At 43.2% G+C, this 25,351-nt stretch overlaps 1 protein-coding gene across 1 annotated transcript in view; it reads left to right on the top strand.

Moving 5' to 3' along the window:
- The first annotated feature begins 6,869 nt into the window (after positions 1–6,869).
- Positions 6,870–25,351, top strand: part of FARSB (phenylalanyl-tRNA synthetase subunit beta) — a 75,108-nt gene continuing 56,626 nt past the window's right edge. Inside the window, exons 1-5 of the mRNA XM_061386329.1 lie at positions 6,870–6,973; positions 14,124–14,179; positions 18,217–18,371; positions 20,872–20,941; positions 21,487–21,602. Of these exons, the coding sequence (XP_061242313.1) occupies positions 6,916–6,973; positions 14,124–14,179; positions 18,217–18,371; positions 20,872–20,941; positions 21,487–21,602 (455 nt within the window). The 5' untranslated portion in view covers positions 6,870–6,915. The remainder of the gene's footprint in view (positions 6,974–14,123; positions 14,180–18,216; positions 18,372–20,871; positions 20,942–21,486; positions 21,603–25,351) is intronic.

The raw sequence follows: 25,351 nt of genomic DNA, 5'->3' as shown, positions 1-25,351 counted from the left end.
TGCTGTTTATGAAAAAAAAAAAACTTAAAATCAAATTTGAAGTTTTCCTATTGTGTTTCTACTCAGCTATAGGCCACCAAGCATTTGTTTCCCTCACCTCCCAAAAGGAGGCCACAATTCATCTCTTGTTTCTCATTTCAAGTTCCTTAAAATACATCCATAAAGGTATACCAGAAAAAGCAGAACACTACTAATATTTTTCAAACCCTTGGGTATCCCAATGCTATAGGCTTTGTCCTTTCCATCCCACAGGCCTGTCTCAATTCTAACTATTCATGGAGAAGGTTGACTAGAAGAACTGACTAGTCTCAGATTTTCTGTTTATCATCGGTTTTCCTTTAGTCTCACCATCTATTGACATGTCGTTTTTCAGTTGCTAAGTCACATCCAACTCTTTGAGACCCCATGGACTGTAGCTCATCAGGCTTCCCTGTCCATGGGGCTTTCCAGGCAAGAATACTGGAGTGGGTTGCCATTTCCTTTTCCAGAGCATCTTCCCAGACCAGGGATCAAGCCCGTGTATCCTCTATTAGCAGGAGCATTCTTTACCGCTGCCACCAGGGAAGCCCCATCTATTGATGTATGCCTAAATAATATACTCTTTAGGTTACCCTGTTTTTCATTTTTATATAAATGGCACCATGCTGTATATATATTTCCATGATTTGTTTATTTTTTTGTCCAAGTTTATACATGCAGCTGTAATTCATTTTCACAGCTGTATGGTGCTTTGTTGTATGAATTTATAATTATTTACCTGTTCTAATATCAATAGACATTTGGATGTTTCCAGTGTTTAACTATAATGAACAATATAAGTGAACCTTCTTATTTGGTAGTCCAGTGCACAAGGGTAAGAGTTTCTTTGGGGAATACTCCTGGGTTCCTAACTGCTGGGTAGTAGGGCAGGCATATGCCCCACCTTGCTAGGTAGGTAAGGTCATGTTTTCCAAAGTGGCTGTATCAGTTTATACTCCCATATTCTTACCAACATCTGGTTTAGTCAGACTTTCACATTTTTGCCAATCTGGTGGGTATAAAAATGTATTTTATTTTAATCTTGTTTGTTGATGTTGTATAGTTGCTGAGTCATGTCCAACTCTTTTGTGACTCCATGGACTATAGCCTGCAAGGGATTTCCCAGGCAAGAATACTGGAATGGGTTGCCATTTCCTTCTCCAGGGAATCTTTCCGATTCAGGGATTGAACCCACGTCTCTTTTGTATCCTGCATTGTGGGCAGATTCTCTACTGCTGAGCCACCAGGGAAGCCCTAATTTGTGTCTTCCTAATTTCCATTGTATGGAGAACTTTTCATGTTTATCGGCCAGCCCATCTTTCAGTCCTAGGAAATAGTGCCATCTCATTTTTGCTTTCAGGCTGGCTTTAAAATTAGACAAGAGAAACACCTATCTACATTTTGTGATGTACTATGCCAACATTTTCCACATATCTTTTTTATCTGTCAGCCAACGCCATTTTTCAGAGAAGGCAATGGCACCCCACTCCAGTACTCTTGTCTGGAAAATCCCATGGACAGAGGAGCCTGGTGGGCTGCAGTCCATGGGGTCGCTAAGAGTCGGACACGACTGAGCGACTTCACTTTCACTTTTCACTTTCATGCACTGGAGAAGGAAATGGCAACCCACTCCAGTGTCCTTGCCTGGAGAATCCCAGGGATGGGAGAGCCTGGTGGGCTGCCGTCTAAGGGGTTGCACAGAGTCGGACACGACTGAAGCAACTTAGCAGCAGCAGCAATGCCATTTTTGATGTGTACTTGTAGCCTAGTTTTCCCTTTTCCATTAGATTATCCTAACATTTTTGTTGCTGAACAGGATTCTTGGCCTTCCCCAATCAATAGAAATGGACTAGAGGCCAGACAAGAAATTCAGACAAGGCTTTACTGGGGCCCCTGCTGCAGCAGGGAGGAGTGAGAACAAAAAAACACGTTCCCTTGCTTACTCACTCCTTGAGTGCAGCGGGGAGGAAGGTGGAAGGAGAGAGCTTGTTCCTTACATGGGGTGAGGGTAGGAATGTGTCCACAGGTAGGACAGAGGGGTAGCTTTGGTGTTTTGCTCACCTGTTAGGTGGTACTGTGTGCAGGGGAGTGTGCATAGTACCCTTACTGTGGTGCTCCCAGCACCCCATTTTTGCTCCAGGCTCTTTGAAAGTGGCAATTGGGTTTTCTTTTTTCTTTTTTGGGGTCTCTTTGTATCTTTTGTTCAGAATCTGTCCCACTGCGCATGCACACAACTATTTTTAGTTCCATACAATTCCTTTGTATTTTGTTGCATGAAGAGAGGTGTGTCCCAGTACAAACACTGAAGCACAGCAACAAAAGGTGCCAGGCCTGTCTTAATTCTAGCTAGTCATGGAGAAGGTTGTTGTTCAGTCGCTCAGTTGTGTCTGACTCTTTGCAACCCCATGAACTGTAGCTCGGCCAGGCTTCCCTGTCCATCAATGTCTCCCTGAGTTTGCTCAAACTCATGTCCATTGAGTTGGTGATGCCATCCAACCATCTCATCCTTTGAAGCCGCCTTCTCTTGACCTCAACCTTTCCCAGGAGAAGGTACAGGGTACCTATGCCTGCACAAGGACAAAAAGCAGGATGGATGAGATATGGCATGTAGAAGCTGGGAACAGAATGCCTCTGAGAATAGTCTGAAACTGAGGATAATAATAATGACAATGCCCAAATTCCAGGACTCAGGACACAAGAATCATGCTACTCATTTATGAGTATTATTTCTAATCCTTACAATAATAGATGGGGAAAAAATGGAAACAGTGATAGACTTTATTTTCTTGGGCTCAAAATCACTGCAGATGGTGACAGCAGCCATGAAATTAAAAGACACTTGCTCCTTGCTATGGGGTTGCACAGAGTCGGACGCAACTGAAGCGACTTAACAGCAGCAGCAGCAGCTCCTTGGAAGAAAATCTACACAGTGTATTAAAAATCAGAGATGTCACTTTGCCAACAAAGGTCTGTATAGTTAAAGCTAGTTTTTCTAGTTATCATGTATGGATGTGAGTTGGACCATAAAGAAAGCTGAGCACCAAAGAATTGATGCTTTTGAAGTATGGTGTGGGAGGAGAGTCTTGAGAGTCCCTTGGACTGCAAGGAGATCAAACCAGTCAATTGTAAAGGAAATCAGTCTTGAATGTTTATTGGAAAGACTGATGCTGAAGCTGAAGCTCCAATACTTTGGCCACCTGATGTGAAGAGCCAACTCATTGGAAAAGACCCTGATGTCAGGAAAGATTGAGGGCAGGAGGAGAAGGTGGGGGACAGAGGCTGAGATCATCAGATGGCATCACCAATCCAATGGACATGAGTTTGAGTAAGCTCCAGGAGATGGTGAAGGACAGGGAAGCCTGGCATGCTGCAGTCCATGGGGTTGAAAAGAGTCAGACATGACTGAGCAACTGAACAACAACAACTTTATAGATAAGGAAAATAAGGTTAAAGGCCACAGAACAATTTGGAATGTCCAGAGAAGAGCTGTTCAGCATGCAATAATTCAGGAAGTTCTTTATTCACTGATTCATTTTTCATCGAGTATCAATTTGGGGGGCAGAGAATTTTATTTGGCTTTGGGCAAATTTTATTTGCCATTGATGGGCCTCTGCCAATCTATCGTGTTAGGCACTGAGAAAGCACTGCCTGCAGCCAAACAGGAAAGCTTATGTAAAAAACAAACAAAGAAAAAAACCCAGATTAATTGGCAACTGTGTGTGGGTGTGTGCTAAATTGTTTTGGTCACGTCTGACTCTTTGCAACTCTATGGACTGTAGCCTGCCAGGTTCCTCTGTCCAAGATTCTCCAAGCAAGAATACTGGCGTGGGTTGCTATGCCTGCCTCCAGGGGATCTTCCCGACCCAGGGATGGAACCTGCATCTCCTGCATTGGCAGGCTGTTTACCACTAGCACCACTTGGGAAGCCCTACCTGGCAACCAGGGAGGCCTAAATCCCACATAGCCACAGTCCCTTCAGCTGAATGGTCTTGGAGGCCCTCACTCACTGTCCAGTAGAAAGGATAAGGGTAGGCTCCCTTGTGGAACTGTCTCAGCTCTACCTTTTGAGTTGGGTGAATCAGAGTGGGCCTCAGTTTTATCATTTGCAAAATGAGGATAATGGCAGCAGCTACCTGGTGTATTATTTCCCCATGGCTGCTGTAACAAAGTACCACAAATGCAGTGACTTTAAACTAATAGATGCATTTGCTTATAGATCTGAGGGAAGTGCCGAAGAATTGATGCTTTTGAACTGTGGTGTTGGGGAAGACTCTTGAGAGTCCCTTGGACTTCAAGGAGATCCAACCAGTCCATCCTAAAGGAGATCAGTCCTGAGTGTTTATTGGAAGGACTGATGCTGAAGCTGAAACTCCAATACTTTGGCCACCTGACGTGAAGAGTTGACTCATTTGAAAAGACTCCAATGCTGGGAAAGATTGAAGGCAGGAGGAGAATGGGACAACAGAGGATGAGATGGTTGGATGGCATCACTGACTCAATGGACAGGAGTCTGGGTAAACTCTGGGAGTTGGTAATGGACAGGGAGGCCTGGCGTGCTGCGGTCCATGGGGTTGCAAAGAGTTGGACACAACTGAGAGACTGTACTGCACTGCACTGAACTGAACTGATAGATCTGAGAGGCAGAAGTCCAAAAGTCCAAAATTCTGAGGGGCAGAATTCCAGGTTCACTGGGCCCAAATTAAAGTGTCTAGAGACATTCCAGGGCTGCTCCTGAAGGCTAGGGGAGAAGCCTTACTCATCTCTTCCATTTCTGGTGGTTCCTGGCATTCCCTGGATTGTGGCTGTATCCCTCTGATCTCATCCCCCATGGTTACGCTGCTTCCTCTCTTCTGTTTTTCTTAAATCTTCCTCTAACTTCTTCATGGAGCCCTGCCCCAAGGCCACAGGTGCCAGGCCTTTCATCAAGGCCACTGAAGTGGAGCCCAGAACCAAGGTCACCTCTGGAACTGACTAAGCCCCTTTGTGGGGCTGCCCAGGTGGTGCTAGTGGTAAAGAACACGCCTGCCGACTCAGGAGACATAGCAGACTTGGGTTCACTCTCTGAGTTGGAAAGATCCCCTGGAGGAGGGCATAGCAACCCACTCCAGTATTCTTCCCTGGAGAATCCCATGGACAGAGCAACCTGGCGGGCTACAGTCTATATGGTTCCACACGTTTGGACATGACTTAAGTGACTTAGCATGCAAGCCCCTTTGTAACCCTTACCTAAAGCCTCCTCCCTGGCCACCAATCACCACCAACAAGCTTCCTGATCCCATTTTAGGCAAAAATACCCACCCCAGTGCTCACCCTATAGCACTCTGACCAATCACCTAATGTCACCCTTCCAGCAGGAATTCTGTCTTGAAGCTATAAAAATTGGCTACTAACCCAGGGAAAGCATCCGCTCTCCCTTGAGCAGGGATGCTGTAGCTGTTCTAACAGCCCCCAGTCCACTGTGCTAGCAGCGCCCTCATTATCTCCGCTCCTATTCTCAAGAAATTCCCTTCTGAAATACTGTGTCTGGAAATTCTTTTCCAACCCGCACTCAGACTGCCTAGACTTTCCTCTTATAATAATACATGTGATTGTATTTAGGGCCTATTCTTATAATCCTGGATAGGCTCTGCATCTCGAAAATCTTAACTATCTAAAAAGACTGTTTCCATTTAAGGTAACATTTACAGGTTCCAGGCATTAGGGCCTGGAACATTCGATGGCTGTTCTGCTGCCGATTACACTGAATGTTATTAGAAGGAGATCTGCCAAGGCCAGCAAAGGACTGAGCACAGCATCTGCCAATAGAAACCCAGTACATGTCAGTCTGTTTCCGCTTTTAAAAAATGGTTTCTAAGGAAGCCTCCCTAATACGGCTGCGATAAAGTCCAAAGCACAGCTAGAACACGTAGTAGGGTGTAAGAGATTAGTTTTTTGGTTTTAGTTCAGTCGCTCAGTCGTGTCCGACTCTTTGCGACCCCATGGACTGCAGCACGCCAGGCCTCCCTGTCTATCACCAACTCCCGGAGTTTACTCAAACTCATGCCCATTGAGTCAGTGATGCCATCCAACCATCTCATTCTCTGTCGTCCCCTTCTCCTCCCGCCTTCAATCTTTCCCAGCATCAGGGTCTAAAGAATGAGATAAAAGCAGAAGCGCTAACAGTTTGGCTCCCGCTACTTGGGTTTGCACATCACGCAGTCCTGGCTGCCTGCTAATAAGCGTCAGTTGTGTCTGACTCTGCGACCCCACGGACTGTAGCCCGCCAGGCTCCTCTGTCCATGGGATTCTCCAGACAAGAATACTGGAGAGGGTTTCCGCGCCCTCGTCCAGAGGATCTTCCCCACCCAGGGATGAAATCCAAGTCTCTTAGCTCTCCTGCACTGGCAGGAGGGCTCTTTATCCCTAGCGCCACCTGGAGCTGCCTAAGACCTCGCCTTCTCACAGTCTCACTCCTCCCAAGAGACGTCTCTATCTCTAGGTCCCGCCTTCTCTAGGTCCCGCCTCCTCCACGCACTCGCCCCGCCCTCTCTAGGTCCCGCCTCCTCCACGCACTCACCCCGCCTTCGCCCCGCCCACCTAGCTGGCCGTCCTCCTTTCGTTGTGTAGAAGGCGTGAGGACCTTCGCGGGCTGTTCATCTTACTGCCTATCAAACCCTCGCCCATATTATCCAAGTATGTCACCTTTTTCGGCCTCCAGTTTATTCTCCCAACGAATTAGATTTAATGAGCTTCATGGTGGCGACTCACCTGCTTTCAAATGAAAATCGAGAGGAGGAACTGTGAGAATTAGACGGGCAATATTTAAGACAGCCCGCACGGAAGGTTCGGGTCCTACACACAGGCCGGTCGCCGAGCCTGGGCCCGCGCTCCGCGCAGGCGCAGTGGGCAGGACTCGCCATGCCGACTGTCAGCGTGAAGCGAGATCTGCTCTTCCGAGCCCTGGGCCGGACTTACAGTGAGTGCGCGTCCCGTAGCCTGTGCTCTGCGCCTCTCCTCGGAGGCTGGGACCCTCTTGCAAAAAGGCGTTGTGGCCACGTTTATGCTGCGCGCAGGTTTTGGCCTCGCGTTCGGGGTCCAGCTAGGGTAGGCCAACCGCGGATGTAGCCTCTGGGAACAGTTTGCCGCGGGTGTCAGGGCAGCACCCGCACGTGCTGGGCTCGCAGTGTCATTCATTCACGGGTGTCTTACGGAGCGCCTCCGGCGTACCTGATGCCAGGGGGTAGAACAGGAATGAAGCTCCGGATGGCATTCCAAGTGTAGCCAGTGGAGTGCAAGAAGAGCGCTCTGGGAACTCCCATTTGTGAGCAGGAGCAGGAGGCACAGCCTGCTTTCCTTCCTAGTTTTATTTTATTCACGTTTACCTAACGCCGGTTATGTGCCATGTATTGTTCTTGGCGTTTGGGGAATACAGTGCACAGGGCGCCTAAAGTCCACCACGTTCACATTTCTGATGAAAGGGGCAGATAATAAAACCAGCTTAGTAACTGATGCTGGTTTGGATAATGTTAAATGCTAGCAGGGAAACAAAAAAGATACTGTGTCTGGAAAAACGTTAATTAGGTGGTAGCATGTGGTCTCAGAGAAGGCAATGGCACCCCACTCCAGTACTCTTGCCTGGAAAATTCCATGGACGGAGGAGCCTGGTGGGCTGCAGTCCATGGGGTCGCTAAGAGTCGGACACGACTGAGCGACTTCACTTTCACTTTTCCCTTTCATACATTGGAGAAGGAAATGGCAACCCACTCCAGTGTTCTTGCCTGGAGAATCCCAGGGACGGGGGAGCCTGGTGGGCTGCCGTCCATGGGGTCGCACAGAGTCGGACGCGACTGAAGTGACTTAGCAGCAGCAGCAGCATGTGGGCTGAGCCCTGAGTGACGAGGAGTCGACTCGGTGGACCTAGTCTTCAGGCTGCCCCTTCATCTCTTCAGTTTTAAAAAACACTGCCACTGAAAAAAAGGGGAAATATAAAGTACACTTACCAATTATCCTATACATGTAGCAGTTGAAGGGACATCTGCCGTGTCCAATGTTATCAGCTTGTGTAACGAGTGTGATAATTGGTTCAAGGGCTCAATATAGCAAGCCCCTCAGGTACTGCTCTCTACAATAAGATACTACTGTGGAAATAAAGTTAGGTTTTAAAAACTAAAAGCTCTTCAGGTGTACTTTTAGATACTGTGGTGCAGCTAAGCCTTGAACAGTCCAAGTTTGAACTGAGCGGGTCCACTTAGAGAAGGTTTTATTCTCAGCAGTAAATACTGAGGTTCTACATCATTTGTGGTTGTTGAATCCTCCCATGCAGACCGCAGGAGGGCCAACTGTAAGTTATACAGAGATTTCGGACCTGGTGGAGGGATCCGAACCCGGATCCCTGCCTCCTTCAAGGGTTACCTGTATTCTTAAAGTGTTATTCTCCCTAGTCTTTTGTCCTTGTTGTTTAGTCGCTAAGTCATATCTGACTCTTTTGCTTCCCCATGGACTGTAGCCCTCCAGACTCCTCTGTCCATAGGATTTCCCGAGCAAGAATCCTGGGAGGTGGGTTGCCATTTCCTTCTCCAGGGGATCTTCCGCACCCAGGGATGGATCCTGAGTCTTCCACATTGGCAGGATTCTTTACCACTGAGCCCCCTGGGAAGCCCAGTGTTTTGCCCTAAGTCCCTGAAAATAGATGTAATGCTCTTGTCCTCTAAACGGGGCTCTTATTCTCTATGCTGTTTATTTCATGCTATGCTTTTTTATATTTCTAACCCATCCTTCTAAACCGTATTCTCACTAATTGTTTATGATATATCTAAGTTACACAAGGTGGTATGTAGCAAAATTTGTTCAGGACAACTGTGGTAAATTCCCACTTGGATATCCATATCTGGGAAAGTAAGAAATAATCTAGGTTTTAAAAAATGGTAAGATTTATAGCCTATTTAGGATGGAGGAGCCTGGTGGGTTGCAGTCCATGGGGTCGCTAAGAGTCGGACATGACTGACCGACTTCACTTTCACTTTTCACTTGCATGCATTGGAGAAGGAAATGGCAACCCACTCCAGTGTTCTTGCCTGGAGAATCCTAGGGACGGGGGAGCCTGGTGGGCTGCCGTCTATGGGGTCACGCAGAGTCGGACACGATTGAAGTGACTTAGCAGCAGCAGCACCATCATCTGATGTTTTATTCTCTAGCTACCCTCTCCCTTTTCTTCATATTGAGAGATATCAGGTAAACGATTATTCATAAATATCTGTTGACTGCTGGCTCATTAAAGTTTCACTCAGGAAGATTGATGTTGGTGTACTTCAGACAGTTCAGGAATAATACTCATTATTATTTTATATTTCACGTGTTCTTAATCTTTTAAATGTTAATTAAATTAAGGTCAGATTCTGTACCACTAAGCCATCAGGGAATCCCTCAAGCTGCTTTTATTCTATTCATTTTGCTCTTCTGGGGCAGTTTGTCTCCTTAGTCCATCTTTTTTTATCGCCTTTCTGTTAAGATGTTTTCTTCTTGCCACTCGTTTTCTTGTTAACTGATTTGTTTTCACTGTTCTTCAATTCTGGGCCTGTCCTGCCTTGGTGTAATTGCTTGCAATGCTGCCAGAGCCACTTCTGTATATCATGTAAACCCCAAAGATGTAGTTACTTAGGGGGGTCATTTTGTTAGAAGGAATCATTAAACATGATTTATTGTTGGTTCTTCCTTGCATTCAAGTGGTAAAATAGAGCTGAAAGGAATAAAACAAATTGTATGATAATTAGGACTCAATAAGGATTCAGTATATTTTAATGAGTCCAAACAATTTTGTCAGTAACCATTTAGTTATCTATAGATTATCCTCACACTTAGCACCTTAAAACAATGGTCATTTGGTGTATGTTTCTGAGGCTCAAGGATTGGGGAGTGACTTAGCTGAGTGGTTCTGACTTTCACCTGGTTGTAGTAAAGGTGTCAGGTCTATACTCATCTCAAGGTCTAATGGGCTGGAGAGTCTTAATTCCAAGTTCACTCAAGTGCTTGTTGGCAGACAGTAGTTCCTTGCTGAGTTTTGGTCAGAGGTTTCAGTGCTTCCCACCTTGACCTCTCCATAGGACTGCTTGCAACATGGTGACTCGTTTGTCCCAGAGTGAGAGGTCCAGGAGAGCAGATAGTCAAGAGAGAGCTCACAATAGAAGCCACAGTTTTTCCTAACGTATCAGAGGTGATATACCATCCCTGGCCATATTCTCTGGGTCACAGAGACCAATTCCGGCACTGTGCAGCTGAAGACTGCAAAGGATGTTGGTACCAGAAGACCAGAGGCAAGTGTTCTTGGAGGCCAGCTTGGGACCTGACTAGTACCGTCTGTCCTGTGGCCCCCAATGATTCATGTTCCTCCCACATGCAACGTATACTCCCTCCCAAAGCCCCAAGAAGTGTCATTGCATTACAGCAGCAGCTCAGAACCCAGTCTCTTCATCTAAATCAGGTCCCGTTGCGGATGAGGCTCTTCAGTGTAGTTCCCTAAGTACAGCTCCTCGAGTATAATTACTCTTGACCCCAGAGACTAAAGAGACAGGTTATCTGCTCCACCTGCACCTAACATACAGTGGTAAGACAGGCCTAGGACATTGTTCTTCAAAAGATAAGATTGGAGACACAAAGGACTTACTGGTCTATGGTAGTTCTGAAATTGAGCTGGTAAATGTTGGAGATTCTTGATTAGAACTTCAGGCCTGGGATCTTTGTCCTTGGTTCTGCTCCACCCTCTAGTCTCTTGGTTCTACCCTCCGGATGATGCTCTTTACTTTATTTTTTTGGTGAAAAGAAAGCACTCTTTACAGCTGACTGGTTTTCTCAGTCTTCTTCCCACTAACAGCTTTTGGGTATTCATTTCTTCCCGTCTCTGTCCCTTTTAGCTCCAGCTTGCAATGTTTGTGCATATGTATTTCTTTAAAAAGAAAAAAAAAAAAAACTCTGGATCTTCAGTCAGTTTTGTTGGTTTCCACTTCCTTGGTCAAAAGCCACAGCACTCACGGATCTCTGAAATAAGCTGTTCTGTACCTTGGGCCTCTGCTGACACAGTGCTCTTATTTAAACTCAGTTGGGAGACTGAATAAATTTGTGAGGCACATCCTTCATTTCTTGATCCATAGTGCCTTTTGTCTGAGTGAACAGTGTTTTTGATTTTGCTGAGTCTCAAGAGTTTACAGTCACACCCCTGATTTCATCTTTAGACCATGTCTCCCTGGCGATGCTCTGGATTTGCTCTTTGCTCAGAAGTCATTTTTTAATCTTAGCATTTGTTGTATCTGAGGAGACTGAAAATTTTTAAAACCATCAAGTCCAAGCTCCTTTTTGTTTGCTAGTCTTCATCTCTTCTCTCACATTATAAACCACTGTGTCAGCACTGGATGGAAAGCTTAGTTAATATCACCCTGTTGAGTGGGTACATTTTCTTCAGTCCTGGTAACTGTCAGCAATAGTGTTGCTAAGCTTTGCCTCTACATGAAAAGGATACTGGGTCTGTCAGTTTCCAGTAACACTTCCTCACTTTCCTCCATGTCCTTACCTGCCTCCTTGTCGGAGACTGAGGCTTCAAATAACAGCTTTGTCAGGCACTTGAGGTTTTGTTTACGCTGTCAAAGCCCACCTCCTGACTCCAGAGCCTTTCTTGCATTTTGTTTTGTTACGGCAGCACTCCACTTCCAGGGACCGAAGTCTATGTTAGTTATTTACTGCTACATCACTGATTACACCAGTATTTAGGAGGCTAAAATGACAAGGCTTTATTATTTCGCAGTTTCTGAGAGAGGAATCGAGAGAGGAGCTGCGGAGCTGGGAGAGCTGGCCATGGGTCTCCTACCAGGTTGCAGGCAAGCTGTCAGCTGGGTGTGCAGTCATCTCAGAGCTGGGCTGGGCTGGACAGTGTGCTTCGGGTTCGTCCATGTGGTCGTCTGAGACCTCAGTTAACACGGTGTGAGCACCAGGAGGAGGGCTCGATGGGGGCCTCTGTCACCTCCTGCCCTAGTTAATGACACTCGCCACCTACACGTTCACCCCACCAGGGACCTGGGAGCCATCCTAGGCACCTCCTGCTCACTCACTCTTCCCGCCTCCCAGTCAGCCTTTGCGCCTTACAGATTCTACCTTCCGCATTTCTCACATTCTTCCTTCTCCCTCACTCACTGCTGCTGCTTTAATGAATTCCTCACTGTCTCACTTGTTTGCAGTAGATTCTCTGCTCCAGTTCGTCTGCCACCCTGCCACCATTCTTTTTTGTTGTTGTTGTTTTGGCTGCACCATGCAGCACGAGGGATCTTAGTTCCCTGACCAGGGATTGAACCTGGTCCCCTGCATTGGGATCACATTCTTAACCACTGGGGATGCCAGGGAAGTCCCCTGCTACCATTCTTTAAAGCAGGGGTCCCCAACCTCTCGGATCTAATGCCTGATTTTCTGAGGTGGCGCTGATGTAATAAAAAGAGAAATAAAGTACATGATAGACGTAATGTGCTTGAATCATCCCCCAGGTCTGTGGAAAAATTGTCTTCCACTAAACCGGTCCCTGGAGCCAAAAAGGTTGGATACCACTGCTCTAAAGTGCAGATCTGACCATGCTGTTGCCCAGCTGGAAGTCCTGCAGTGTAACTCCCCGTCGCCTCAGGCAGGACGGGGGGCAAATCCCTTGGCATCAGGAGCTGACTTCTCTCTACTTCTTCCATTGTATCTCTTCCTGACATGAGCCTCATGCAGCATTCATAGGGAACGTGCCAGATTTCTCATGCTGTTGTCTCACTCCCCACGGTCCCTGCCTAATGGACTCCTTTCTGTGAAGTTTTTACTGACCCTCAGTTGATGACTTCCTTTGTGCCAGCTCTGTACCTTGCACTTAACATACCTGCATTTACATATCTGGTTTGTTTGCTGGAGTAGGAAGTAGTTATGGCAGGAATTGTGTTTTATTTATCTTTGTAGCCCTGGCACCTAATATAGTGCCAACTCATAGAAGATGCGCAGTAAATGTTAACTTGAATTGAACTTCAATGTCAGGATCAGAAATCTTAAGACCAGCTTAACACTAGAATATACTGGTAATGATGGTTTGTGTTCCATTCTTCGTAACATGAAAACCCTGACAATGCTGTGTATCAGGTAGCAAAGCGAAGTAAGATATGATTTAAAAGTAAGGAAGAGAACTATTAATGATTGCAGACCTACTGTGTTTCAGGATACTAGGTGAAGCCCATTATCTGCATGAATGCATTTAAATCTTTCCAACAGTTGCGTGCATGGCTGTAAAATACTACTTTATGAGGCATAGGAATCAGAAAGTTTCCATAAGGTGCCAAGCTCTCAGGACTAGTGGAACAGTCAGAAATTGAACTCAGATTGAGCTGGCTCCAAAGCCAGCTGTCAGGCCACCTCAGAGAATTTGAAATGATAGCAGTTATATGACGTGATTCTATTGTGTTGGATCTGTGATTTGGACCCACTTTACATTAGATCCCTTCTTGCAGGTTGTTTTTCTTCCAAGTAAGTGTAAGAAGGATGGCATAGATGTCTTCAAAATAATTTCAGAGTAAAAGCTTCTAGCATTTTACTGTTAAATATGACGTTCTGGTCACCCCACTCCAGTACTCTTGGCTGGACAATCCCGTGGAAGGAGCCTGGTGGGCTGCAGTCCATGGGGTCGATAGAAGTCGGACATGACTGAGCAACTTCACTTTCACTTTTCACTTTACTGCATTGGAGAAGGAAATGGCAACCCACTCCAGTGTTCTCGCCTGGAGAATCCCAGGGACGTGGGAGCCTGGTGGGCTGCCGTCTATGGGGTCGCACAGAGTCAGACATGACTGAAGCAACTTAGCAGCAAGTGTAAGCTCCCCATGCTTACAATCAGGTAATCTGATTCTATAGCTGATATTAGTTAGATGAATCAGCCCTTTATTTAATAGTTTTGTTTTTCTTTCTTTAAAAATTGTTTTTGATCAAGCTTTTTTGTTTTTAAATGGTGATATCTGATGCCTGATATCTAGTATGTTCGGTGTAAGACAGTTAAAAAGATGCAGTTTTTATGTGCTATTTGCATTTGTACTGAACAGATTAAAATTTGTAATCTCTTTTTTTCCCCCTAGCTGACGAAGAATTTGATGAACTGTGCTTTGAATTTGGACTGGAACTTGATGAAATTGTATGTATTAGATACTTCTTTAATATTCTGTATCTAAGTTCATTACATTTTATCTTTGATGCCTTATGGTTAGACTAAGAGGAAATATTTGTGGGCCCTGGTGGTTTCTGTGTTCTCTGTGTTATGAGACTAAGCTCTGATTCCAAGTTGTTGCTTTATGTAAAATCTCCACAGGGGTTCATGCCTTTACTCGGACGCAGTCCTGTCGAGGCATCAGGAAGGGGTCTGGGAGCAATGGAAACTGAGCTTCAGCCGACTTGCTGTCTCCTTGGCCTCTGGCCCCTCCTCCTCCATTTCCTCTGAGCCCCATCCCACCTTCCTCCCATGCCTGTTCCGGTGTTAATTCATTCTTCATTTATTACTCTACACATTGATCTTGTAAAATGATCTCCTGCCTTTTGAAGAATTGCTTGTAAAAATGATTTTGAAACATTTTCCTGGTCTTTGAATTGTACACTGATTAAAATGTTTAAAAAATAGCTTTATTTACCAAATAGATAACTAATATTGATTATGTATTAGAAGCACTGTGCTTGTAAATAAAAAGATAATATTTCTTGGTAATTAGTGTTATTTTTTCCCCCAAGCCTTCTTAATCTGTTCAGTGTATAAAACACTATAAGGTTAAAAAAGCCTTCAGACTGACAAAAACCTGTGTTGTCTTGTCTTAGTTTTCCTGCTGCTGCTTTACTAATGTTACAAAAAAGAATTTTTTTAATGTTAATGAGCATCTATATGCTCGAGAAGTCAGCTGAGATTTCTATAGTATATGTTAATTTTATTAGAATTCAAAATTATGTTTGAGGTTTTGTAATATCTAAGCATTGGACTGAAGGTCAGAAAAAATGAAGTAATAGTTTGAGCTACCACATTTACTAGCTGTGGAACCAGGGACATTACATTGCCTTTCTGGGCCTATTTTTCATCTGTAAATAAGGAGTTTACATGTATGATCCTTTCAGGGATCCCTGTAGATCCCGCTGGGCTTCCCTGGTGGCTCGGACAGTAAAGAGTCTGCCTGCAATGCAGGAGACCCAGGTTCGATCCCTGGGTCAGGACGATCCTCTGACCTGGAGAAGAAATGGCAGCCCATTCCAGTATTCTTGCCTGGAGAATCCCATGGACAGAGGAGCCTGGCAGGCTACAGTCCATGGGGTCGCAAAGAGGTGGACACGTCTGAGGGACTAACACTTTAACTTTCGCTTATCGTAGATCCCTCTGGCTCTGAAGTTTCTGTGGTTATTGATTTCCGTAACATTTTTGTTAGCACTGATAAACTGCATTGATCACAGTCATCACCTGTGATCTTTGTATGAACTGAGATACTGAAAATGGGAGAAGGCTTAGGCAGCCATGTCTTGTTTGTAAAGGATCTCTAGTTACATTTTCTCCCCTCCTTTATATGGGGTCCTGCCTGAAATCCAGCACCCCTATGAAGTGACTCATCTTTCTTCACTAAAACATTAGCAATTTTGTTGACCCCTTTGATGGAACTCAGTTTAAATTCTATTTTTTCCTGCCTCTTCTCATATCCTCCCCTGTCCCTTCCCCATTTCTTTTCTCCTCTTCCTCTCCTGACCCCTTCTCTTCCCCTTGCTCTTTATCCTCTTTTTTTTATTTTTTTGTTTCTTAAAAAAAAAAAACAAACTTATTTTTTCAGTTTAGTTCAGTTGCTCAGTCGTATCTGACTGTTTGCAACCCCATGAACTGCAGCATGCCAGGCCTCCCTGTCCATCACCAACTCCCGGAGTTTACCCAAACTCATGTCCATTGAATCGGTGATGCTATCCAACCATCTCATCCTCTGTTGTCCCCTTCTCCTCCTGCCCTCAATCTTTCCCAGCATCAGGGTCTTTTCAAATGAGTCAGCCCTTCATATCAGGTGGCCAAAGTATTGGAGTTTCAGCTTCAACATCAGTCTTTCCAATGAACACCCAGGACTGGTCTCCCTTAGGATGGAGTGATTGGATCTCCTTGCAGTCCAAGGGACTCTCATGAGTCTTCTCCAACACCACAGTTCAAAAGCATCAATTCTTCTGTTCTCAACTTTCTTTGTAGTCCAACTCTCACTTCCATTCATGGATACTGGAAAAACCATAGCCTTGACTAGACGGACCTTTGTTGGCAAAGTAATGTCTCTGCTTTTCAATATGCTGTCTAGGTTGGTCATAACTTTCCTTCCAAGGAGGAAGCGTCTTTTAATTTCATGGCTGCCATCACCATCTGCAGTGATTTTGGAGCCCAGAAAAATAAAGTCAGCCACAGTTTCTCCATCTATTTCCCATGAAGTGATGGGACTGGATGCCATGATCTTTGTTTTCTGAATGTTGAGCTGTAAGCCAACCTTTTCACTCTCCTCTTTCACTTTCATCAAAAGGCTCTTTAGTTCCTCTTCACTTTCTGCCATAAAGGTGGTGTCATCTGCATATCTGAGGTGATTGATATTTCTCCCGGCAATCTTGATTCCAGCTTGTGCTTCTTCCAGCCCAGCGTTTCTCATGATGTACTCTGCATATAAGTTAAATAAGCAAGGATAATTGTTTTACAATATTGTGTTGATTTCTGCCATACATCAACATTCTTTTTTTATTTTTAAATTTTCCCTAATTTTCACAGTATGCCTACTGAGTTTGAGATGGCCAGTGAAGGTGTTCCTTGGAGCCCACAGTCAAAAAGCACTATGAGCCCTGGGCGGTTCCAGCCTCCTGTGGACTCTGTGATTCCTCAGGTGTAACTCAGGTGCATAGTGCTCATTGAGGAAAGTGAATTCTTCAGCATGCTATCAAGTGTAGATTATACTTCTTTGGGAAGTAATCTGAACTGCTTATCTTGTGGCAGTGGGAGAGCCCCATGTAAAACAAAATACATCATATATTTTGATAGGAGTGCATCAGTTATTTTAGCAGATGATTTGTGATAGAAATAGCAGGAGTTCCAGTTAAGTGGGGATAACTAGTGGGTAACATTAACAGTTGGAGTATGACTTCTAAGGAATTTGATTGGAAATAAGTATATAGGTATTTTCCTGCCATGGTAAATGTAGAGAACAGAATTTAACTTCTTGGCAATGATTGTTTTTAAGAAAATCTCTACAGTGTGGTGATTGAGATATTCTAAGCTTTTTACTTCTGCACTGAATTTATTCTAGTGGTATTTCTTCCCCTTTCTCCCTCGTTTGTTTTTGCTCTTGCTGCTTTGTACCCTTTACTGTCCTTGGACCTCTTCCCATTGTACCTGTGAGTGAGTGAGTGAGTGAAAGTCACTCAGTCGTGTCCAGCTCTTTGCGACCCCATGGACTATACACTTATAATTCCTTCTGATTTACACCACAGCTTCTGATGATCCCTTAAAATGTTTTTGTTTGCTTTTATAGTATTATTCTCATTTTCATGTTGCTTCTAGTCTTGGGTGCCCATAGGATTTAGCTTTTAGAGTCATTATCTTGTAAAAAGTTGCATATCTTTTCATTTTTTTTTCTTTTTTCTTTCTCTCTCTCTCTTTTTTTGTTTCTTGTTTCGTGGGGTCTTAGTTCCCTGACCAGGGATTGAACCCAGGCCCTCAGCAGTGAAAGTGTGGCGACCTAACCTCTGGACCGCCAGGGAATTCCCAAAATAGCTTTTATTTGGTGAATTTCCTTAACTTTGTCTCATTGACACTTTCGTTATTGCTGCTCCTTGGTTCTTATTGTGTTCTCCTTGGTATTTTCATTTTCTTTTAGATCAAGGATGGGCAAACATTTTCTGCCAAATAGCAACCTTTTGAAAGCTACATAGAGTCTCTGTCACAACTCGGCTGTTGCAGTATGGAAATGACAACAGATGAAATGTAAATGAATAGGCCTGACAGTGTTTCAGTAGAACTTTTTTTACAAAAACAAGTAGTAGGCAAAGTTTAGCCCTCACCTTGCTTTAGACAGCTTTCTGCTGCTCTGGAAAGAACATGAACAGTGTAGTTACTTCTTTATAGGACTGATAATGACTTTTTTGAAAAAAATTTAGATTTATTTAGTTTTGTTTTAATTTTTGGGTTTGTTTTAGACATCTGAAAAGGAAATTATAAGTAAGGAACAAGGTAATGAAAAGGCCCATGGGGCCTCTGATGTTGTTCTCTACAAAATTGACGTCCCTGCCAATAGATATGACCTGCTGTGTCTGGAAGGATTGGTTCGAGGACTTCAAGTCTTCAAAGAAAGGTAAGGGAGTATATTCATTAAACCCGTGGCTGTGGGATTTCTTTTTTCTTTGCCTGTCACTGTCAACAACCCTGTTTAAGTTTCTGGAAAAAAGCTTGTTGGACAGATCCACAGCTTTGGGTCTGCATGGAGAGCTGACTGGAGCCTGTAGATGTAGCCATTTGAAAGTTGAAAAAAAGAGTCATAGTCTTTCTTTTGGGGAGCATGTTTTAAAACTGGAGTGGTTAATGATTTTATGGCTTCTTTAACAACTCTTTAGTGGGTTCATGTGAGTTCCTTCAGTAATCCAGTTGGAATAGATAGTTTATGGGGTTGGTTAAAGGTTGGGAGAAAAGCAGAAGGGTGCAACTTTATATGCTGTTTTCTTAAGAATTCTGAGGAAGCTCAGAAATGGAGCTTCCTGACTGGAAAACTGAAGATCTCGTGACGGCTGTGGGCAAGTTAATCGACTTCTTTAGTTTCAGGCTTGTAATTTATAATGAAGAATGTTTTCAAGTCCCCTTCCGACTCTTCATGTAATACATATAGAAAATGATGAATATGTAAAGTGAAAAAAAGGTGAAACAGTAAAGCTATCAAAAATAATTATAAAGAACAGACTGTTGGACTCTGTGGGAAAAGGTGAGGGCGGGATGATTTGAGAGAATAGCATTGAAACATGTATACTATCATATGTGAAACAGATCGCCAGTCGAGATTTGATGTATGAGGCAGGGTGCTCAGGGCTGGTGCAGTGGGATGACCCTGAGGGATGGGATGGGGAGGGAGGTGGGAGGGAGGGTCAGGATGGGGAACACATGTACACCCATGGCTGATTCATGTATGTCAGAAACCTCCACAATATTGTAAAGTAATTAGCCTCCAATTAAAATTAAATAAATAATGGACATGGAAAAAATTATTATTTTTTCATTACTTACCCATTATCTTGTCAGATGCAAAAGAATATGAGCCTCAGGCTGATAGGCTGCTGCTGCTGCTAAGTCACTTCAGTCGTGTCCGACTCTGTGTGACCCCATAGATGGCAGCCCACCAGGCTCCCCCATCCCTGGGATTCTCCAGGCAAGAGTACTGGAGTGGGTTGCCATTTCCTTCTCCAATCAGGCTGATAGGCTAGACTTTGAAACTATGAGGCCGTCAGATGAGAGACAGGTGTTGGTGAAAGGGTGATAATAAGGCATTTGGTTAATAAGATGGTTAAAATTTGAGGGTTGACCCAGTTGCTTCTCTGCATGACAATCAGATGTTTATTTTATTTTTTATTCTTTGGTTGCTTTGGGTCTTCGTTGCTGTTCACAGGCTTTCCTCTAGTACTCTCTAGTTGTGGTATGTGGGCTTCTCATTGTGGTGGCTTTTCATGAGATGAGGGTTTGATCTTTGGGTTGGGAAGATATCCTGGAGAAGGAAATGGCAACCCATTCCAATATTCTCATCTGGGAAATCCCATGGACAGAGGAGTCTGGTGGGCTACAGTTCTTAGGTCGCAAGAGTCAGACAGGACTTACCGACTAAACCACCACCGCCATCTCTCGTTGTAGAGCACAGGCATACGGGCTTCAGAAGTTGCAGCACGTGGGCTCAGGAGTTGTGGCCCATGGGCTGAATTGCACCAAGGCATGTGGAATCTTCCCAGATCAGGGATCGAACCCATGTCCCCGCTGCATTGGCAGGCAGATTCTTATCCACTATACCACCAGGGAAGTCCAGATGTTTATATTTTTAGGGTCAGGGATAGTCTCCTTACATTGTGTTTCCCAAACCTGCCTGATAGGAATTTAACAGGCACCTCATATGATTTTTATGATGAGAGAAAATTAGGAAAATGACTTAAAACCTTTGCTACCCGAAGTGTGGACCAGGGACCAGCATCTGTAACACCTGGGAGCCTGTAAGAACTGCAGAATCTGCTTCTAGCCAAGACCTCTTGAATCGGAATATATGCTTTAACAAATTCACCAGTTGATTGTAGGCACCTTGAGGTTTGAAAAGCACTGTTAAAACAATGGTTCCTACCCTTGCCTGATATAACAATCACCTGAACTATGCCTTCAGAATGTACCATTTACCAGGCCTTTCTCTTGAATAGCCTGATTCATTAGGTCCAGGTGGGGCCAGACCATCTGTGTTTGTAAGAAGGTCTGTTTTTCTGAGAAGTTCAAACTCTCATGGTTGGAATAAAACTTAAAGGTTATTTAATCCAGCCCCTCAGCTGATGTTTAAATGCCTCCATTCACTTTGCTTAATTAAAGGTTTTCTAGTCTCCTGAGACTCCAGTGATGGTAATATGCATTACCACAAGGCATCATAGCCCATTTTTAAACAACTAGAAATGTCAGAATATTTGTTAGGATTTTATTTTTAAATACTCAGCCCAAATTTGATTTGCTATAACTTTAACCCATTGTCCTACTTCTGTGCATTTTGTATACTTTCTATACACAGAAGAAATTAGTTTCAAGTGTTTTGACTAGTAATGAACACATTTATTTTAATATTTTAGGATAAAGACTCCGATGTATAAACGGGTAATGCCTAAAGGAGAAATCCAGAAGTTGATCATCACAGAAGAGGTAATAAGGATCAATTCTTATTTTTCGTTTAAAAACATCCCTTGTGTGTATATCTCTCTAAGGTGGGACAGAGCTGACCCTTCTGCCAAATGTAGTTTTCTTTGATCATTGTATATTTAGCCTCTAGCTCTGAAAAACTGTCATTTTGTTTTTACCAAAAAGTGAAAGGGGACAGCATCTGTTTTCTGTGAATAATTTTGGAAAATAACATCCAAATGTTTGCTTAAAATACTTTAAAGGTAATTATTTAAATTGTGGTGTGTTAATAACATTTAGAAAAAAAATCTCTTGGGGGAAGGCTGTTTTGGTAGAAATACCAAAAGCAAACTACTTGAAAGGTTAATTTTTTTAATCAACAATTCAGTAAATTTTCAGATATCTTGCTGAAATGTAAATTCCATGAGGACAGTGACTTCCTCTCCTATCACCACTGTATTTTATTGTTGATTGAATGAAAATTTGTGACAGCTGACTTTCTATTACAAGATGTTATTACAAAGAAAAGCCTTCATATTTACCATCTCTACTGATAAAATGAATTTCAGACAGCTAAAATACGCCCGTACGCTGTTGCAGCAGTTCTCCGAAACATAAAGTTTACAAAAGATAGATATGACAGCTTCATTGAACTTCAGGAGAAATTACATCAGAACATTTGCAGGTTTGTGAATGTATCTCTTTCTTGCTTGCTTCTCCCTCTTTCTCCTCCTTCCCTCCCCTTCTCTCTTCCTCTTTTCCTCCCTCTTTCCTTTCTTCCCCCTACCCCCGCAGACTTTTAAAAAATTTTTTTCTAAAATAAGAATATGTGAGAATAACAAGAAAGTTTAATGAAATTTAAATTTAAGTAAGTTTAAATTTGGGGGTTTCCGTGTGGCTCAGATGGTAAAGAATCTACCTGCAATGTGAGAGACTTCAGTTTGATCTCTGAGTTGGGAGGATTCCATGGAGAAGGGAATGGCAATCCACACCATCTCCCAGAGCTTGCTCAAACTCATGTTCATTGAGTTGGTGATGCCATCCAACCATCTCATCCTCTGTCCTCCCCTTTTCCTCTTGCCTTCTATCTTTCCCAGGATCTGGGTCTTTTCTAATGAGTCAGCTCTTCTCATCAGGTGGCCAAAGTATTGCATCTTCGGCCTCCACATCAGTCCTTCCAATGAATATTCAGGGTTGATTTCTTTTAGGAATGATTGGTCAGATCTCCTTGCAGTCCAAGGGACTCTAGAGTCTTCTCCAACACCACAGTTCAAAAGCATCAATTCTTTGGCGTTCAGCTTCTTTATAGTCCAACTCTCATATCCATGGACTTCCCATGTGGCTCAGCTGGTATAGAATCTACCTGCAATGTAGGATATGTGTTCGATCCCTCAGTTGGGAAGAACCTCTGGAGAAGGGAAAGGCTAGTTTAGTCCATGGGGTCTCAAAGAGTTGGACCCGACTGAACGACTTTGACTTTGACTTTCACTTTTTCATATCCATACATGACTCCTGGAAAAACCATAGCTTTGACTATACGGACCTTTGGTGGCAAAGCTTTTTAATATGCTGTCTAGGTTTGTCATAACTTTTCTTCCAAAGAGCAAGTACCTCTTAGATTTTTTAACTGTATTTTCTTTTTTGAGATTTTTAAATAACTGAATTTTCTTATTCTATCTTTGACATTGCTATACATCATTTCCCATACAGCTCCCTTTAGTGTGATGATCTTCAGATCAGTTTAATTCCTCAACTCCTAAAGGTCAAGGAAGGTAACAGTGGGAGTCCTTGAACTAATGTCAGTTTTTCAAAAATCTTAATAAAAGTTACTGATAGGAAACATCAGTCTTTAGCTAACATACCAAGTTTTTTTGTGTGGTCCTAAAATACAGCAACATAAGTTACCTCATGCTAATCAAAGGTATGATTAATAGTTACATATGTCTTGAGTATAAAAGGGAAAACATAATTCTTATTTTTTAGTAATTGCAGTGATTGCAATTTGGTAGACTATGGAAACTAAAAGAGGCTTGTGTGTAAGGGATGGGCTGGACACAGGATTGGGAAGGAGACCTTGGGTGTTTTCTGCTGGTGTGAAAAATACTTAAAAAATAAAACACCTGTGGTTATGTTCACACAGTTTCTTTTCTTGAAACATTTTTGAGTACATGGTAGAAGAAGCTTTTTCTAGGATTCTGAATAACATTTATTCCAAGTTGTTTTATAAAACAATCTATTTGTCGTCTTCCAAATATGTCACTCTTAAGCAAAACAGTAAGAATTTAAATATAGTTTCACCATATAGGTCAAGATAGAGGATTTCTGATAGGCATTGATATAGCTAGTAAGTACTTGAGCCCTGTTATCTGTTCTGGTCATTTGAAGAATCTAGTTGTTATCTAAATTGTAAGGCATTTCCTTAATTCAGCTTTAAGTTGTATTTTATGCAGTATTTCTGGAAATCATGAGCTTTTTCTAAGGGGAGGTATAAATTATATCCTAATACTCTGATATGCCAGAGTCAGTAAATCCTAATTTGTGTTTTTCAAGAGATATAATCATTTCACTTAAATTATAAGTGATTTATAGTAAACTTTTATTGGCATAAAAGTTGTTGATCTTCCCTTATTATCCTTTGATAGCTACAGTATCTGTATCAGTATCACCTCTTTTATGCCTATGTCTTCTCTTTCCCCTTTGATCAGTGTAGCTAGAAGTTTTATCAGTTACTTTAGTGGATATCTCTGTGTGTCAGTTTTCACAGAACTAGCTTTTGGTTTCATTGATTTTTCTCTGCTTTTGTGTGTGTATGTGTGTTTCTGTTTTTGTTGATCATACAGTGTTCTGTCTAAGGCTAATTAGTCCTTACTACTGAGGCGAGACCTTGTTCCTACTTTACCCATGGCCCCTGTGAAAGATTGGGTTTTCAGTCTGTGTGAGCACTGTTGCGTTGGATGGTTCTTTGCCTGGCCTTAGGTGGTTTCCTCACATGCTCACACTGATTGATACTCAGCAAGTTCTTGAGGGGGCCCCTCTGCAGATCGCAGAGCTCTCTGCCTGTGTAGCTCTGTTCATCTCCAGTGCTCTGTGTGATGACCTCTGGCTGCCATCTTGGTCTCCCGAGGCTCTCAGCTGTGTCTCTTCAACTTAGGGAGTTCACTGGGCTCCTGCCTGACCCCCTTTCCTGCCCTGTGACTTGAAGTCCCTCCAGGCAGCCAGCTGGGCAGTCATAGGGCTTACCTTACCTGTTTCTGGTCTCTCATCTCCCTTATCTCTTTCCTGTCCTTCATCGCCTGAGGTCCAGTGCCGGCCTTAGAAACCATTGTGGTATATGTGTCTTCCCTCTTTTGTGATTGTGTCAGGCAAGAGAGTCAGTCTAGTCTCTGTTACTCCTGGAAGTATCCAGCAAACTTTTTACTTCAGGTATTTTATTGTTTATCTCTATAGAATCTCTTTGGTTCCCTTTTAACGAAGTTTCTCTTTTTTTCGCTCGGTTCTTTCAGTCGCTGCTTTTTCACAGCAAGACTTTACCAAAATTCTTGCCAGTATCATAAGTAGAATCTTGATTTTTATTTTTAGTTTTCATATCTCTTTATTTGGGGGATATTAATCCTTTTTCTTTACCTGTGTCGTAGACCTTTCCTCTCTGTGTCTTTTGACTTGTGGGGTCTTTTGATTGTATAAAATTTACAATTTGGGTATCAATATTTATCAGTCTTCCTATATGACTTTTGTGTTTTGTGTCTTAAGGGATGTCCTGCTCCACAGTTTTAATTAAGCATTGTTCATCTATGTTTTCTCTGAATAATGTTTATGGTACCTTGTTTGTGTATATGTATGTGTGTATATACCTATGTTTGCTGTTTGTTTTTCAAATGCATAGCTCTCTGATCCATCCAGAATTTTTTTGTGATTGGCTTGAAGTTGAAATTTAGCTACATTTTTGAGATACTGTTTTCGGATTAAAAAACCAACATTAATGTCCAAGAAAACATGGATTTTCTTACTCATGGGTTTATCAGTTGTTGATTTATCTAAACTGACTGGACCATTGTAGTAGCTTTTTTTGTAGTGGTAGTAGTATTTTAAAAATCTGCATAGTGATTAGAAAATCCAGGTCATCTTAGCACTGATTTGTATGGGTTGGCTTGTTGGGAGTATGTTGTGTTTCCCTGTTTTCATATGCACTGCTTTCTGATTGTATACAGAATATCTTGTTATGGCAGAGGCTTTTGATTTTGTTCTTTTTCTCTGAGGAGTGGTTTCTGTTGCAGGCCATGGGTACATTTCTACTTGTGCTAGTATATGACTCCTTAGGTGGTGCAGTGGTAAAGAATCCACCTCCCGATGCAGGAGACGCAGGTTCAATCCCTGGGTTGGAAAGATCCCCTGGAGAAGGGAATGGCTACCCATTCCAGTAATCTTGACTGGGAT

This window comes from Bos javanicus, chromosome 2, assembly GCF_032452875.1.
Source record: "Bos javanicus breed banteng chromosome 2, ARS-OSU_banteng_1.0, whole genome shotgun sequence".
NCBI lineage: Eukaryota > Metazoa > Chordata > Mammalia > Artiodactyla > Bovidae > Bos > Bos javanicus.
The sequence above is the reverse complement of the archived record's forward strand: the minus strand, read 5'-3'. Positions and strand labels throughout refer to the sequence as shown.